Consider the following 16,098-nt stretch of genomic DNA (forward strand, 5'->3'; position numbering starts at 1 on the left):
AAGCTTTACAACTAAAAAAATTAATTAAACATTTAATGAATTAAATCTAACTGTATCTATTAATTTCTCATTATTTCTTTACTCATTCCTGTATATAATATTGTTACAAAAATCTCCATATCCAATGACATTAAATACATACATAGTACAAGTACATAATTTGAATTAATTAATTAATTAAATAAAAAGCACAATTAATTGACAAATAAATGGATATAAACAATAAACAATTAAATGAAACGTTTGATTATTTAAATCATTTTTTTGCGATTTATTTCTCATTTTAAGTCACTATTGATTTATTCGATTATTCATATAATATTGTCGCAAAACAAATGTCATACTTAATGAAATAAAATAAATAAATAAATATATACGTACATGATTCCAATTAAACAATTTTTATTTATCTGATCTAGTCTGATGTGATTCACCTGAGGAGGTGAGTTGAGGGGTGATTGGAGGTGATTGGAGGTGAGCTGAGAGGGGGCGTGGCTCTGTAGAGGAAACTGTGACGTGTTGCTGTGTGTTAGTAGAGCGAGCTGCAGCACCTGTACACAGAGAGCTGAACTTATCCCGGGATAAAGAGCTCCACACTGAGAATACTGAGCTTTACTTCACTCTGCCGGATCCTCCGGGAGTATAGTAGAGTATAGTGGAGTATTATCAGTGTTTACTGGTTTAAGAGGAAGAGGGAGTGGAGTTATAGAGACTGGGAGCTGCGGGAGAGGGTGAGTAAAGCAGCAGATATACTGTGCGTGGAGAAGTATTAGTGGAGTATTAATGGAGTACAGCTGTTTATAAGTGAGCTGGGGTTTAGTTTGAATGGTAAAATTGTGGTTAAACTTATTTTCTTTACGAGTTTTGAGTTTTTCTAATGTTTTCTAGTGTTTTATGGTGTTTTATATGTTTTTTCTATGGGTTGGGCATGTTTGTATCCAGTGTGTGAACTGGGTGTGTTTGTTTGTGCTGCAGGTTAAATTTGTTTCTGCTTCTGAATTTAACTATAGTTTGGATTATTTCCATTTGTTGTTATATGTTCAGCTTTGGAGTTTAGCTTTAGCTATTTATTTAAGGTCTAAAAAAAATTCCTTAATTCACCACATTTAAATCACAGTTATCTCTTCAGCTTAGTGATTTTTTTTTATTATATTTGTATTTTTCTTACACAATTATTTTACTTAAAGGAGAAATCTGGTGTGAAAAGGACTTGGGTTGTAGTAAAACATGATAAAGTGTACAAACTTTTGTTGAATATCCCACCTCCGTTCTCGTTCATGTTTCCCCAAATACAGAACTTTTAGCCGATGCTCACAACAGGCTTACAATGCTAGTGATAGGGGCATAGAGCTACCCATGCAAAGAAATCGCTAATTTTACACCTTTAACAAGCTCAAAGTATCTCCACACTTCATCGATAAAATTCTCAGAGTCCTGATGTTTAAAACGAGGCATTGAGAACTGAAAAGGTGCACAGATAGCTTATTAAAAACTGTTTATACACTAAGTACCTTCAAATAGTTGATAGTTTGCAACTCCCTATCACTAACATTGTAAGGCTGTTGGGAGCATCGGCTAAAGCATTGGCTAAAAGTTTGTGCTTTTTATTATGTTTTACTATACCCCAAGCTCATTTCACATCATATTTTTTCTTTAATATTCAGTTTATTTGTTAATGTATTGAGTAAAGTGCTTTTTACTTTTAATAATTAATTTATTCCTTGCTGAAAAATCCAGCCCAATACCAGCCTTTGTTGTAAGCTATGAAATCTGGTCATCCAGGTCAAAACATACTATAAACTATATTGTTGTCATTTTAAGACCACTAAATTCCACTGACATAATGATGATGATAATTATATAATAGTATTACAAAGCAATTATACACTTTTAAAGGAAACAAACATAGTTTGGAAATGTATATATTTTTCTTCACCTACTGCAGTCTGTGCACACTGTGTATGAAGCCACAGTTATTGAATCACTGATTGGTCATTTGGCATGACGGGCAAAAATACTTTTTAAATTTTATATAGGGTAACAAATAGAATACATGTAATACAATTGACCACATCACCATTATTAAATATGACTGAGGTCATGTTCATTTATTTGTATATTATATTATACTATATTATGTTTTTACTTTAAATTGTTTGTTTGCAGTGTATATGCATTCACTAAATATGCTGCACTTTATTTTTGTGGTAGATTTTATTCTTTATTATTATTATTATTTTTTTGTTACACTTATTTTTCCCAGTTTTTTTTTTACACACAAATGTTTTTTTTTTTGCTACTGAATGCATAAAACTCTCATTCATAGTAAATAAAAGTTTAATATTTATTTTTTTGCTGTAGTATATTATTTTTTAAAAATATTTACAAATAATAATGTTTTGTCATACTGCTAACAATATCATTATTGCAAAAATACCCTAAAATATTGTGTGATTATTGTAGGGCCGTAACGCCCACCCCAAACCTGGACTTCAAGTTAGAAATTAGCTTTTTATTTTTATTACAGGCTTCAAAAAGAGAAGAATAGAGAAACGTTTAACTTTATCAGCACTACAGGAATCTCTACTCTCACTTACATTGCAGTGATTATTTCATTAAACTATCATTACCCAAATTTACCCATCCCACTTCTGCGTACAGCTTCATCTCAAACACAACACATTCCTCCAGCTTTATCTCTGGTCGCAGTCCGGCAGCAAGTTATTCGGCCTCTTTTGTGGTGGTCTGTTTACCTCCCTGCTCCCTCCCAGCTTTCCTCTACAGCTCAAACAATGAGGAACAGCCTGAAACTGAGGGCTAATATTTGTGTTATAGGATCTGCACCTTCCAGAACCAGTTTGTTGAGGGTTGTTTAAAAGCTCAGCGCTGTAATTTAGCAGTTCTCTCACACTGCGGATAAACTGTGTAGGTTTTTGTGCAGGTTGCATGGTTGACTGGCGCCGGTGATTATTAACAGCCCTGAGCAGCATCATTAAATAAATGTTAACCAGGGATCCACACCCATGGCTTTGTGGCCTTAGAGGGTGGGAAAGTTGCGATATGCTGACTTGGATGTTGTTTTTGCATTTCCTTTTTCTGCCAGGCCCTTTCCCGTGACACTGGTGCCCGTATCGAACGAGAAGCTCAGATTCTTGGGATGTTTGATGCTTGTGAGGTTCTGCAGAGCAACAAATCAAGGTGACAGTTCTCATGCTCCTATACCTTGAGTTATAAATGTATCAAGAATAAATTATGTGAGTTTTTTTTATACCATGAATCGAGATGGGAATTTGTAAACTCCAAAATGCCTTCTCTTGTGTTTGCCAACCAAATTTAAGCTTCACAGAACACAAATGAATCCCAAAAGTGGTGCAAATGCAAATGCTGCATTCACACAGCAAGTGAAGAGGTCTAAATATAATAATTTATAAAAAATATCACCAATTCCAGGGATGTGGAGGTGCATTTTGATGCTTATTGCTAGGTGACACCCTGCCAACAGTCTATTTTCATGCCTTTCATCTGCATTGTTTAAATAGCAACATAGTGTCAAAATGTATCTACACTGATGAGTGTGGTGGTCTAAAAATAATGTCTGTTCAGGTAAATTTCTGGTGCATTGCTATCTTGGCAATGGAAAACAAAGGTGCTCCACTGATTGAATACAACCTAGACAGACGTCGACAGTCAGACGTTCATTGCTATCTTGGCAATGTAGTTGTGCTGTGCATGCAAAATAAAATAATGTTTCTGTTCCCATAAATAAGCTGCTGGAGCTCCTTTACAGCATGAACTGCAGGTCAGTTTCCTCTGCTGAGAAGCGTTGGACATGTCCAGATAGGTGCGCCGTTAAAATAGCAATCCGATATACCCCTGGTTTTTGCAGTTTTCATGCATCTTGGCATCATGTTCTCCTCCACCAGTCTTACACACTTCTTTTGGATAACTTTATGCCTTTACTCCTGGTGCAAAAATTCATGCAGTTCAGTTTGGTGGTTTGATGGTTTGTGATCATCCATCTTCCTCTTGATTATATTCCAGAGGTTTTTAATTTGGTAAAATCAAAGAAACTCTGTATATATCACATTTCAGTATCATATACTTATGAAAGGGGACTAAATTGGTATTGATAATGTCAGATTTAGCTTGTTGTTGTTGTTTTAAACACTACTAAATAGATAATGCATCTGTAACAAATGTGTGTTTTACAAATAACACGTTTAAAGAGCTGTAAATGCATTGCCCACATGCAGCAACAAAGGGCGCTAGCTGTTCATGCTGAAGACTGTGGTCATGTGATGTTACTACAATGGAGGCAGAGTGAGGCTGAGTGGTGTAGCCAATCAGTGTTACTGCAGTGCTGAGAACCCACCACCCAAATAATAGAAATAATAGCTGCTCTGTGGTGGTTTTCTGTTCTGTGGGGTCCTGAGCATTAAAAAACAGTGTGAAAGAATAATGATAATTATTACAGAGAAAAAAAATAAAATATAAATGTATATTAAATATACAGAGAAACAGATACAAGACCATAAAATAAAGTGTCCTACATGATCGGTAGCAGCAGCAGTAACTCTGGTAAATAGCAGCAGTGGAATTAAATAAAGCACACTCCCTGTATTTGTCACTGCAGCTCTGTATCAAAGTCTCTACCCTTTCTACAAACAGCACAGGCCTCTGCTGTTTACTCAGCGCCGAGTGCCAGCGTTCTCTCACAGCCAGCGCTGTGCAGAGTGTGCTCTCGGATCAGCCTGTTTAATCAGTGCAGTCTGTAGGGTGTATGTCGTTTTTGTTGACGCGAGTTCTATTTTATTTATTTTAGGTGTAGATCCACCTCACGCTCAGCACAGAGCTTCAGCACTTGGTCCTGAAGGCGAGGGTTTGACCGGGTGAGATGGTGCAGAGCATGGAGACCATCAACGTCTCGTTCCTGACCGACTCTGAGCGGGACCTGATCCTGAACGTCCTGCGCCGGGACGAGGAGCTCCGGCACCTGGAGGAGAAGCGGGTCAAGTGAGTGTAGATCTGTCTTAGGACATCGTCCTAGAAATATTGCCATAAAAAATATTATTGTTATTTGAAGACTGTTATGAAACTTTTATAATGATAAAATAATAGACTACATTATAATACAGTTACACTATAAAGTTATCATGTTAATCGAAGCTACATTGTGTGATTAACACGATTAATATAAAAATACTAATTTGCAAAGTACAGGCCAAAAGTTTGGACACACCTTCTCTTTTTCAATGCGTTTTCTTTATTTTCATGACTATTTACATTGTAGATTCTCACTGAAGCATCAGAACTATGAATGAACACATGTGGAGTTTTATGTTCTTAACAAAAAAAGGTGAAATAACTGAAAACATGTTTTATATTCTAGTTTCTTCAAAATAGCCCCCCTTTGCTCTGATTACTGCTTTGCACACTCTTGGCATCATTCTCTCAATGAGCTTCAAGAGGTGGCCACCTGAAATGAAAAGTTTTCCAACAGTCTTGAAGGAAGGAAGGAGTTCCCAGAGGTGTTTATTAGCACTTGTTGCTCCTTTGTCTTCTTCACTCTGTGCTCCACACTATAAGCCCGGATTTTATTTCTAATTAAAAATGTATATTCAATGTACATAAATTATTAAGTTTTAGTCCATTACTGTCAAATGTAAGTATATTGTACTCATTCCAGCACATGTTTAAACGTGTTAATAGTTTTTAGTTTAATAAACTAAACATTTTAAGTTTTTGAACTGATAGACTTAACTTTTTAAGTTATTTAACAGAAAAAAAAACTTTTTTTTGCATTTAAGCCCGCCCTTTTCCCAGCTTGCTGTTGGTGAGGCAGACTTATTTTTTTCGTGTTTAAGTAGCCATTTGTTTTGTGACCACATTTTCACCTGCTGCTTTTCATCTGATACTGCTCTTCTACCAACCCTGCCATTTGGTAAGTGTTTACTTTACATCACAATAATACAATTCTAGTTTTACTTATTTGTTGCCTATAGGCTAAATCACATGAGCCAGTGGAGGATACATATTAATTGCATTTAGACTGTCCGACACGCAGGCTCAGCAACACGGACAGTGGCAGCTGTGACTGGTCCGCTGAGAGCATAAGCAATGTACTATTGTACTGTCAAGTTAGTTGGTTACATTTTAAGAGGTGTTTTTGAGGTAAATATGTCCATTGTGTTCATAAATGTATATTCCAGTTTTTAAATGAACACTTTTGCAAGAACGTTACAAGAGATATGCCTGTTGTATTTCATGTTAATATATTGAAATTGAAATAAAACACAAATAATGTAATTGTTGGTCTGTTTTTTCCATGAATATTTATACAAATATTTAAGTAAAGTTTAATAAAAAAGAAAAGTAAGAAGAAATCAAATTTTTTGTTTACTTGTAACTCAAGATACTAAGTAGAATTGTTGGGCAAATGAATTGGTGTAACAAAAACAAAAGAGTTAAATCAACTTTCCATTTAGTTGTATTAACTTGATGTTTTAAGTTATGTTAACTTAAGTTTTCATTGCCCATTACTTAACTTTTTTAAGGCAACCGGTTTCCTCAATTTTTTTAAGTAAACTCAACTTATCCGGGCTTACAGTGCAGCTCACCCCAAACCATCTGGATTGGGTTCAGGTCCGGTGACTGTGGAGGTTCAGCTCATTTTTTGTTAAGTACATAAAACTCCACATGCGTTCATTCATAGTTTTGATGCTTCAGTGAGAATCTACAATGTAAATAGTCATGAAAATAAAGAAAACGCATTGAAAAAGAGAAGGTGTGTCCAAACTTTTGGTACTGTGTATATGTTTGTGTGTGTATATATATATATATATATATATATATATATATATATATATATATATATATATATATATATATATAATATTTCTCTCTTTACTGTAGATATGCCTATTCAGACATTACTATTGAAATATGCAAAAAATGAAAGCAGTGGATATACCAGCTCACCCACATTAATGGTCTCTTCCCACTAAGTAAACACAATTGAGAAAATATATATACATAGGTCATGAAACTATTGAGGTTCTGTCCATGTGTTTTACGTAAGTTTGATATTTTGCACTTTATATAAGCTGTCCTGCACATTCCTACCTATTTTTAACACCTAGTACATATAATTATGAGTAAATGAAGGCCTGAAGGCCGGGATTAGCAGACAGGTAGTGCTGTATGTAAGATTATCTGAACAGTTCGGCAGTATTCAGTTTCTCTGAATTGTACTTAGGCTAGACGTAAATATTATATTAAGTGTTTTATACAAAATTTTACCTTTTTTTATTTCATTGGGTATGATATTGCTTAGTTTTTAAATAGGCTATTGCTTCCTTATTTTATTGGTTACTGAAAAAAAATCTTTATCTCTTCTTTTTCATCTTCTGTTAACTGAAACCAACTTCCTTTGGTAAGAACATATTTTGGCTTCTCTTTGCCATCTCTTGCCAATCAAATTTAGCGTAACGGAAGCTAAATAGAACCTAAAACTTGTGCAAGTGAAAATGCTGTGTTCACAGACTTTTACCTGTTATGTTTTGGTAAAAGCAGACCAAATCCTATGTTTGTTTTAGCCTCTTAACACAATATGATGTTTTCGACTTTAGTCCAAACTGGTCTGAACACACCTTGTTCCTAAACTGAAGCTCATGTGCTAAAGAACAGCAGCGCTTTACGTAAAGTTTCGGTTTCATCTTCTACAGTATCACAGGGGCTATCAAGGAGTTCCAGGGGCTGCAGCTGGGCTCATCACTGAGAATGCATTCCAGCATTAAAAAACATGTTATTTGGCCATGCCTACTTTTTTCTTTGTCGCTTCAGCAGCATTTTCCTTAGAAACACTGAGCAGTTGCAACATTCACACTACAAGATACGTGTGAACACACCCTAAAAGCTGACCTCATATACATATATATATATTGGGCTACTTCCTTTCTGTCTCAAAAACAGATAAAAAAAAAAAGTTCTAGTAAACAGTTAGAGTTCTGTTTAATTTAAACCGTTATAAACAACTGAAATATGGATTAATAACTAACTCGCTTATTCACACACACACACACACACACACACACAGTCTGGTCCTCTTCTAAAGCTCAGTACAGACTAGAGCTTAGATCGGGGCCAAAAAATCCAGCCCTAGCCCAGCCCGACCCGCCCCGTAAACTGTAATTATGAGCCAAAGCCCGATTTAAACCTGATATTTATTTAGTAAGTAGAGCGTTAAAACTGAGAATTTAAAAACATTTTGGGGCTGTTAGAATGAGCAAAATATGTTCAGAATAATGTTAATTAACATTGCAACACTAAAGAAGCATAGACCTATTCTTTAAGAACAATGTTTATTAAGAACAGCTACGCACAGCGCTGCAAGTCAAGTGTGTAATGCGAAGAAGTGGAGGAGTGAAAAGCTGTGTGATTATAACATTCTAACAAGTGTGCAACTTGTATAAAATAAAAATAAGAAATAAAAATAGCATTAAAAACTGACGCCTATGTCACAGACCGTTTTCTTGAGCCTGACCCGGTTAACCATATATTTTTCCATTAATAGCTGAAATGTGTTTCTCTAAAGTAATAAAACACACTGCTCAGCCCAATCAGCTATCCCCTCTGCCCCGCCCCTAAACCCATACATCACACAGTGCCTCTTGAAAAAGAACCCCTCCAATTTATTATTATAATATATATATATATATATTAGTGTGTGTGTATATGTATGTTTTTTTTTGTTTGTTTTTTTTTAGCATCTTTCAGATTTGAGCTGAGGGTGGATTCAGCTAAAAATGGAAGTGGGGGATTTTAGTTTGCCTTCACAATGCATCATGACTTTTAATTATGGTAATTCCAAAGTGTGGTAGAGATTAACCAGATTTATAATTCCGCTTAATCAATCAGTTTTTACCCCCTTACATTACTTTTTGGTCAGTGTTTATTAATTAAATTTTCTGAATAAAAACTGGATGTAAAATGCAATTATGTTATTTAATTTTGTTTAGTTTATTAGAAAGGTTTTCATCCATAAAAAAAAAAAAACATTTCCATATCTGCCCCTCACAGTCGTAATTTCGGAAATAATGAAAAAAAATTATCTTTTTTCTTTATTTTCTGATTTTGCAATTTTTGCATTTTGCTAGTTGTATTATACCATTTAGATTTGTGTTACAAGATACAAAAATGGACAATTAAAAAAATTGCGAGATCTTTTACTAATTTTCATTTTCTTGAAATTCTGTTTGCAAAAGGCTGAAATGGAAAAACTCAATCATGGAAAAATTGGATGAAAACCCATTTCTTCTTCAGTTCGAATTTAGCTTGATAACGTCAGAAAATTAATCTGCTAAAAGTTAGACTGACCCTTTTTATTTTTTAGACTTTAAGTAGTTTGAAACCAATACTTTTACACATTTACTTAAAAAATAAGAAGCTTGAGTCGATACTTCAGCTTCTACAGAAGTATTTTATTAAACCCTAGTATCTATACTTCTACCTACAGAGTAATAAATGGAGATACTTTTCACACCCTTGTTGATCTGAACAGGAGGCTGAAGTTTGAGTTGTTGGAGATCAGGAGGAAGGGGGCGAAGCGCAGCAGTGGAAATTACAGTACCCGCAGCTGTGGGCGCTGCCAGCAGCCCATGGGCCGCTTGGGCTCCCGCACCAACCAGTGCCCGGTGTGCAAACACGAGGTGTGCCAGAACTGTCACGCCGTCCGACCCAACCGAGCCTGGGTGTGCAGTGTGTGTGCCAAAGAGGCGTGAGTATTATTCCCACACACCCCATAATTTCTCACTGCGCTCTGAGCCTCACTGGCTGTTCCAGACCCTCATCATTCAGAGGCACGGCGGACTGGAAAATTAGCGGTTTGGGTTGATGCAGCTGGTTAATGTTTAGTGGAAGGAAGCTCTATGTGTGTGTGTTCTGTTTTACTCTCAGAGATCTGAAGAAGAGCACAGGCGATTGGTTCTACGATCAGAGGGTTAACCGCTTTTCCACAGCTCCGGGACGTGACATAGTGAGGACCTCCCTCAGGAAGAGGCCTCCAAGTGAGTGCAGGAAACGGATGCCCGGCAGGGTGATGGAGACATCCGAGTTTACTTTCACTTTTCTACTAATGCACTTAAAGAATACTTGGATACGTATCAAAAGACATTTTCTTGTTTCTACTCTTCTGTTTCTCTGTATACTTAATTATTCTTCTCATTTCCCCCTGTTCTTTAATACCCAGAACCCACAGGAGAGAAAACCACCACAGAGCAGCTATTACTATAATTTGGAGTTATTTTTAGGTCTATTTATCTGCAAATTACTGTTTATTCTCTACATCTGCACTTCTAGAGAGACACTTGAGACACTTTACTAAATACCTGAATAAGCACATGTTTATTCAGTATTGTCATTCTGTTGATATTGGTGCCTCTTGTTTTCTGTTTATTGTATACAGTGATTTACATTAGTCTGCCTCTCCATCTATCACTCTAGCTATCTCTGTCCTTCTGCCTATCTCTCCATCTGTCTATCTGTTTATCATCTCTGTCTGCCGTCTCTATCTCTCCATGTAAGTCTGTCAATCTATCCATCTCTCTGCCTCTTCACTTGCCTGTCTCTGATCATCTTTCTCTATCTATCCTTCCATCCATCTGTCTGTCTGTCTGTCTGTCTAGCTCTCAGTTTGTCTGCATCTGTCCACCCATCTCCCCATCTCTCTGTCTGTCTGTCTCTCATTCATCTCTCTCTCCATCTATCTCACATTCATCCGTCTGTCAGCCTGTGTATCTCTCTCAATCTGTCTGTATCTGTTCATCTATCTCCCCATCTGTCTGTCTGTCTCACCATCCATTTGTCCATCTATCTCTTATTCATCTGTCTGTCTGTCTGTCAGTCTGTGTATCCATCTCTCACACTGTTTTCTGTCCATCTATCTTCCCATCTGTCTGTCTATCTATCTCACCATCCATTTGTCCATCTATCTATCGTTATTCATGTCTGTTTGTCTCATCTCTGTCTATTTATCTTCCCATCCGTCTGTCTGTCTATCCCTCTATCTACCTCTTTGTCGGTGTCCATCTGTCTCTGTCTGTCTAACACCTCATACACCACCACTATGTTAATCAGTGCTAATCACTGCAGTGCTGAGTGTAACCACCCAACACCCAAATATTATTATTGTTATTATTGTTATTGTTATTGTTATTTAATAATAGCTGTTCTGTGGTGGTTTTCTATCCTGTGGGTTCTGGGTATTAAAGAACAGGGTAAAATGAGGAGAATAATAAAGTATACAGAGAAACAGATACAGAACTACAGTCTATTATACAACTACAGAGTGAACTATATGATCGGGCAGCTGATTAAAATTAATAGTGACTGTAGAAACGAGGAGGTGGTTATAATATTCTGACTGAATGTAGTGTAACAGTGTGAACAGTGTGAATGTTTATGGTGTCATTCCAGCTAAGAAGCGTGAAACTACAGGACAGGTTCTGCTGAACAGTACAGAGCTGAACTCCAGCCAGAGTTTACCCGTTCCCCGACCCAGACTGAAGGATCTCGCGCAGGGAAACACAACGTGAGTCACCTCACCACACGGTGGAGACAACCCCAGCATTTTCACTGTCCACAGTATATTTCAAATATCAACTGATGCTTAAAAACTGAAGCTGAGTTAACACAATCTATTATTAATAGCGAACAAAATAGAATTGGCCAAAGTTATGATATAAATACATCATTTTGCAGTGGAATAATTACTGTGAAAATACATTATTTTAATGAAAAGTTTCAGTGATTTTACAATAAGTCAAATCATTTGGGATTTGTAAGTGATAAATCAACCAATTTACCATTATAGCCATGTTACCTTAAGTTAACTAGCCACGTATTTACAGAGATGTTAAATCTAGATTTGTTTTCACACGGTGTTTTATGTTTTTGCCCATGGCTAAAGTTTAGCAATTTATCCAAATTTTTAATTGTGAAGAAAACCAAGACTCTTAATATCCATATTCAGTCTAACCCATTAGCCACCACCTTTTATATTTGCATTGATATTTATACGGGTCCTGTTTTGTTTACAATGGTACTGTAATTATGTTTTAATACCCCATCACTATTGCACTATTGTCTTGTGTCTATTGTCTCACGTATGTCTAAATCTTTGACCTTGTTGTACTGTACATTTAGTGTCCCTCATTCTTTTTAGATTTATATTTTTATCTTGCTGTACTTGTACCTTTGTGAAGGAGAGTAATGTAATTTTAATCCTCTGTACGTTCTGTACATATGCTGTATTGACAGTAGAACTACTTGACTTGATTTAGCATATGGGAAAAATTCACAGAACCAACATCACCTTTACGGTGCTTCTGGCTCACAGAATAACTGTATTTTACTGCTGCAACAATTTCAAAACAAATTCTTTACTATTTGGGGACCAATTCTTCATTATTAATTAAAAAAGGTCACAATTACAGAACCAGCCTGTTCGGTCATTAAGTATAAAACAGCGCCTGCAATGAAACGACCCTTTTCTAAAAGAGAACAGATCCGGTCTGGTATCATATTTCCAGTGAATCTTTGTGATCTTGTCCAGCTCATCCAGTGAGAACCTGCAGCGCAGTGATACGGACTCAGCCGAGAGAACCAGCCTGAGCAGCAGCCGGGCCGACACAGACTCCCTGCGCAGCACTCCGTCCCTGCAGAGGTGAGGCTTCTGTATTAGATATAAAACAAAATTAGCATATCTATATCAATATACAGTTGTGGTCAAAAGTTTACATACACTTGTAAAAAAACATAATGTTATGGCTGTCTTGAGTTTTCAATAAGTTCTACAACTCTTATTTTTCTGTGATAGAGTGATCGGAACACATACATGTTTGTCACAAAAAACAGTCACAAAATTTGGTTCTTTCATAAATTTATTATGGGTCTGCTGAAAATGTCACCAAATCTGCTGGGTCGAAAATATACATACAGCAACATTAGTATTTGGTTACATGTCCCTTGGCCATTTTCACGGCAACTAGGCGCTTTTGGTAGCCATCCACAAGCTCCTGGCAAGCTTCAGGTCGAATGTTTGACCACTCTTCTTGACAGAATTGGTGCAGTTCAGCTAAATGTGATGGTTTTCTTGCATGAACCCGTTTCTTTAGCACTGTCCACATGTTCTCAATGGGGTTTAAGTCAGGACTTTGGGAAGGCCATTCTAAAACCTTAATTCTAGCCTGGTTTAGCCATTCCTTTACCACTTTTGATGTGTGTTTTGGGTCATTGTCTTGTTGGAACACCCAACTGCGCCCAAGACCCAACCTTCGGGCTGATGGTTTTAAGTTTTCCTGCAGAATTTGGAGGTAATCTTCCTTCTTCATTATCCCATTTACTTTCTGCAAAGAACCAGTTCCACTGGCAGCAAAACATCCCCAGAGCATAATACTACCACCACCATGCTTGACAGTAGGCATGGTGTTCCTGGGATTAAAGGCCTCACCTTTTCTCCTCCAAACATATTGCTGGGTGTTGTGGCCAAAGAGCTCAATTTTTGTTTCGTCTGACCAGAGAACTTTCCTCCAGAAGGTTTTATCTTTGTCCATGTGATCAGCAGCAAACTTCAGCCGAGTCTTAAGGTGCCTTTTCTGGAGCAAGGGCTTCTTTCTTGCACGGCAGCCTCTCAGTCCATGGCGATGTAAAACACGCTTGACTGTGGAGACTGACACCTGTGTTCCATCAGCTTCCAAATCCTTGCAGACCTGCTTCTTGGTGATTCTTGGTTGACTCTTGACCATCCTGACCAATCTCCTCTCGGCAGCATGTGATAGCTTGCGTTTTCTTCCTGATCGTGGCAGTGACACAACTGTTCCATGCACTTTATACTTGCGTATAATTGTCTGCACAGTTGCTCTTGGGACCTGTAGCTGCTTTGAAATGGCTCCAAGTGACTTCCCTGACTTGTTCAAGTCAATAATTCGCTTTTTCAGATCCACACTGAGTTCCTTTGACTTTCCCATTGTAGCTTTTGTAGCTGAGTCTAATCACTGGGTCAAATGAGCCCTATTTAAATGGGCTCATGAGAAGTCAACAGCTGTAGTCAATCAGAATCACTTACAAGAAGTGAAGAGGCCATGACATGAAGCTAATTTGATTGACACAACTCGCTACATCACCAAAATTGACAAATTTTGTTGCTGTATGTATATTTTTGACCCAGCAGATTTGGTGACATTTTCAGCAGACCCATAATAAATTTATGAAAGAACCAAATTTTATGACTGTTTTTTGTGACAAACATGTATGTGTTCCAATCACTCTATCACAGAAAAATAAGAGTTGTAGAACTTATTGAAAACTCAAGACAGCCATAACATTATGTTTTTTTACAAGTGTATGTAAACTTTTGACCACAACTGTAGAGCACATTTGCCCACCTCTGTTCTACCCAGCGTTTCCCAAACACAGCACTTTGAGCCGATGCTCCCAACAGGCTTAAAAGGCTAGTGATGGGGACATTGCGTAACCCATGCAAAGAATTTCTTATTTTACACCATTAGCAAGCTCAAAGTAGCTCCACACTTCACTAGTAGAATTTTTAGGAGCCCTGACATTTAAACACACCATTATACAACCATTACCATAATCAAGTTCTCTGGGTGCCCTCATCTTGAAATTAAGAATTAAGTCAAGATAAGTTCACTGATGAGCATGAACGAGTGGGTAGGATACAGGAATTGATTCCCTATCTGCTGGTGTTGATCCACTGTGTTTTATTATCAAGTCTAAAGTCAGTGCAGTTTTGTTTTCCCACAAAATCTTACAGCACTTCATTCTTCCCTCTGCTACTGACAACTTTCATGGAGATGCGGATTTCATTTTCCAGCAGGACTTGGCACACTGCCCACACTGCCAAAAGTACCAATTGGTCTTTAAATGAAATAATCTAATTTTCTGAGACACTGACTGGGTTTTTATTGACTGTAAGAATTAAGTGCCTATTTCAAGTTCTCATTGCCTCATTTTAAATATCAGGATCCTCAGAAATCTAACCATGAAGTATTAAGCTACTTTGGGCTTGCTAATAGTGTAAAAACAGTGATTTCTTTGCATGGGTTACTCTATGCCCCTATCACTAGCATTGTAAGAGTTTTGGGAGCATCGGCTAAATGTGCTGTATTTGGGAATACTGGAGAAGATCAGGAGTGGGATATTTGACAAAAGTTTGTACTTATCATCGGATTTCAACTTTAAATAGAACCGTTCTTTATTTTTTTTTTAGGAAAGAAGAGCTGGTGATTAGGTCCAGTCCAGCAGGTTCTACTGTCAGAGTGACTGTTCCCAGTCCTGCTCGCTCTGCTGCTCCAACTCCAGAACGGGCCCCTACTCCAGAACGGGCCCCGACTCCAGAACGGGCCCCGACTCCCACTAAAACACACAGTCCCTCAGGGTCCATCTCTGGTACTGAGACTGTAAGTACACATCCATATATCTCAAAAATTATCTGTCCAATCAGGTTTTGAGCAAAAGTGTAAGATGTAAATGGGTTCAGAGTACACATGCCAAACGTCATGGCACAGGAGCTAATTGTCTTGTCCCATGACTTTTGCCAGGTCCTATTAAAAGCTACATGTCGGGCCTCGCTACTTCATTACATATCGCCTGTCTGTTCACTTGGACAATTCCAGCCAGAATTGGCTAGCCAGTCCTGATCATAACCACATTACTGGGAGCGCTGAGTAGTCCAGCAGTTTAAAGCGCTGCCACTATGATCGGGAGATTGCTGGTTCGAATCCAGGTTATGCAGCTCGCCATCAGCTGCACAGTTGGCCTTGCTCTCTCTGGGTGGGTACAGTAGATGGCGCTTTTTCCTCTCATCACTCCTAGGGTGATGTTGATCAGCACAAGACATCTGTGAGCTGATGTAGGCGGAGTCTGATTTACATGTATTGGAGGAGGCGTGTGCTAGTCTTAACCCTCTTTGTGCTGTGACATCACAAGTGATGGGGTGGGATATACAGCTGAGTAGCTGCTTAATGGGTGGGATAATTGGCCTAGCTAAATTGGAGAAAAAAAATTCTGGAAAAATGTAAA

The 16,098-nt window shown here is 37.6% G+C and overlaps 1 protein-coding gene across 1 annotated transcript in view; it reads left to right on the forward strand.

Moving 5' to 3' along the window:
- The first annotated feature begins 513 nt into the window (after positions 1-513).
- The window catches only part of sytl4 (synaptotagmin-like 4), a 29,765-nt gene continuing 14,180 nt past the window's right edge, over positions 514-16,098 (forward strand). The window contains exons 1-8 of the mRNA XM_022683671.2: positions 514-731; positions 3,104-3,198; positions 4,823-5,013; positions 9,560-9,775; positions 9,955-10,064; positions 11,473-11,587; positions 12,611-12,721; positions 15,287-15,476. Coding sequence (XP_022539392.2) covers positions 4,895-5,013; positions 9,560-9,775; positions 9,955-10,064; positions 11,473-11,587; positions 12,611-12,721; positions 15,287-15,476 — 861 coding nt within the window. The 5' untranslated portion in view covers positions 514-731; positions 3,104-3,198; positions 4,823-4,894. The remainder of the gene's footprint in view (positions 732-3,103; positions 3,199-4,822; positions 5,014-9,559; positions 9,776-9,954; positions 10,065-11,472; positions 11,588-12,610; positions 12,722-15,286; positions 15,477-16,098) is intronic.

Source organism: Astyanax mexicanus, chromosome 10, assembly GCF_023375975.1.
Source record: "Astyanax mexicanus isolate ESR-SI-001 chromosome 10, AstMex3_surface, whole genome shotgun sequence".
In the NCBI taxonomy this organism is placed as follows: Eukaryota; Metazoa; Chordata; class Actinopteri; order Characiformes; family Acestrorhamphidae; genus Astyanax; species Astyanax mexicanus.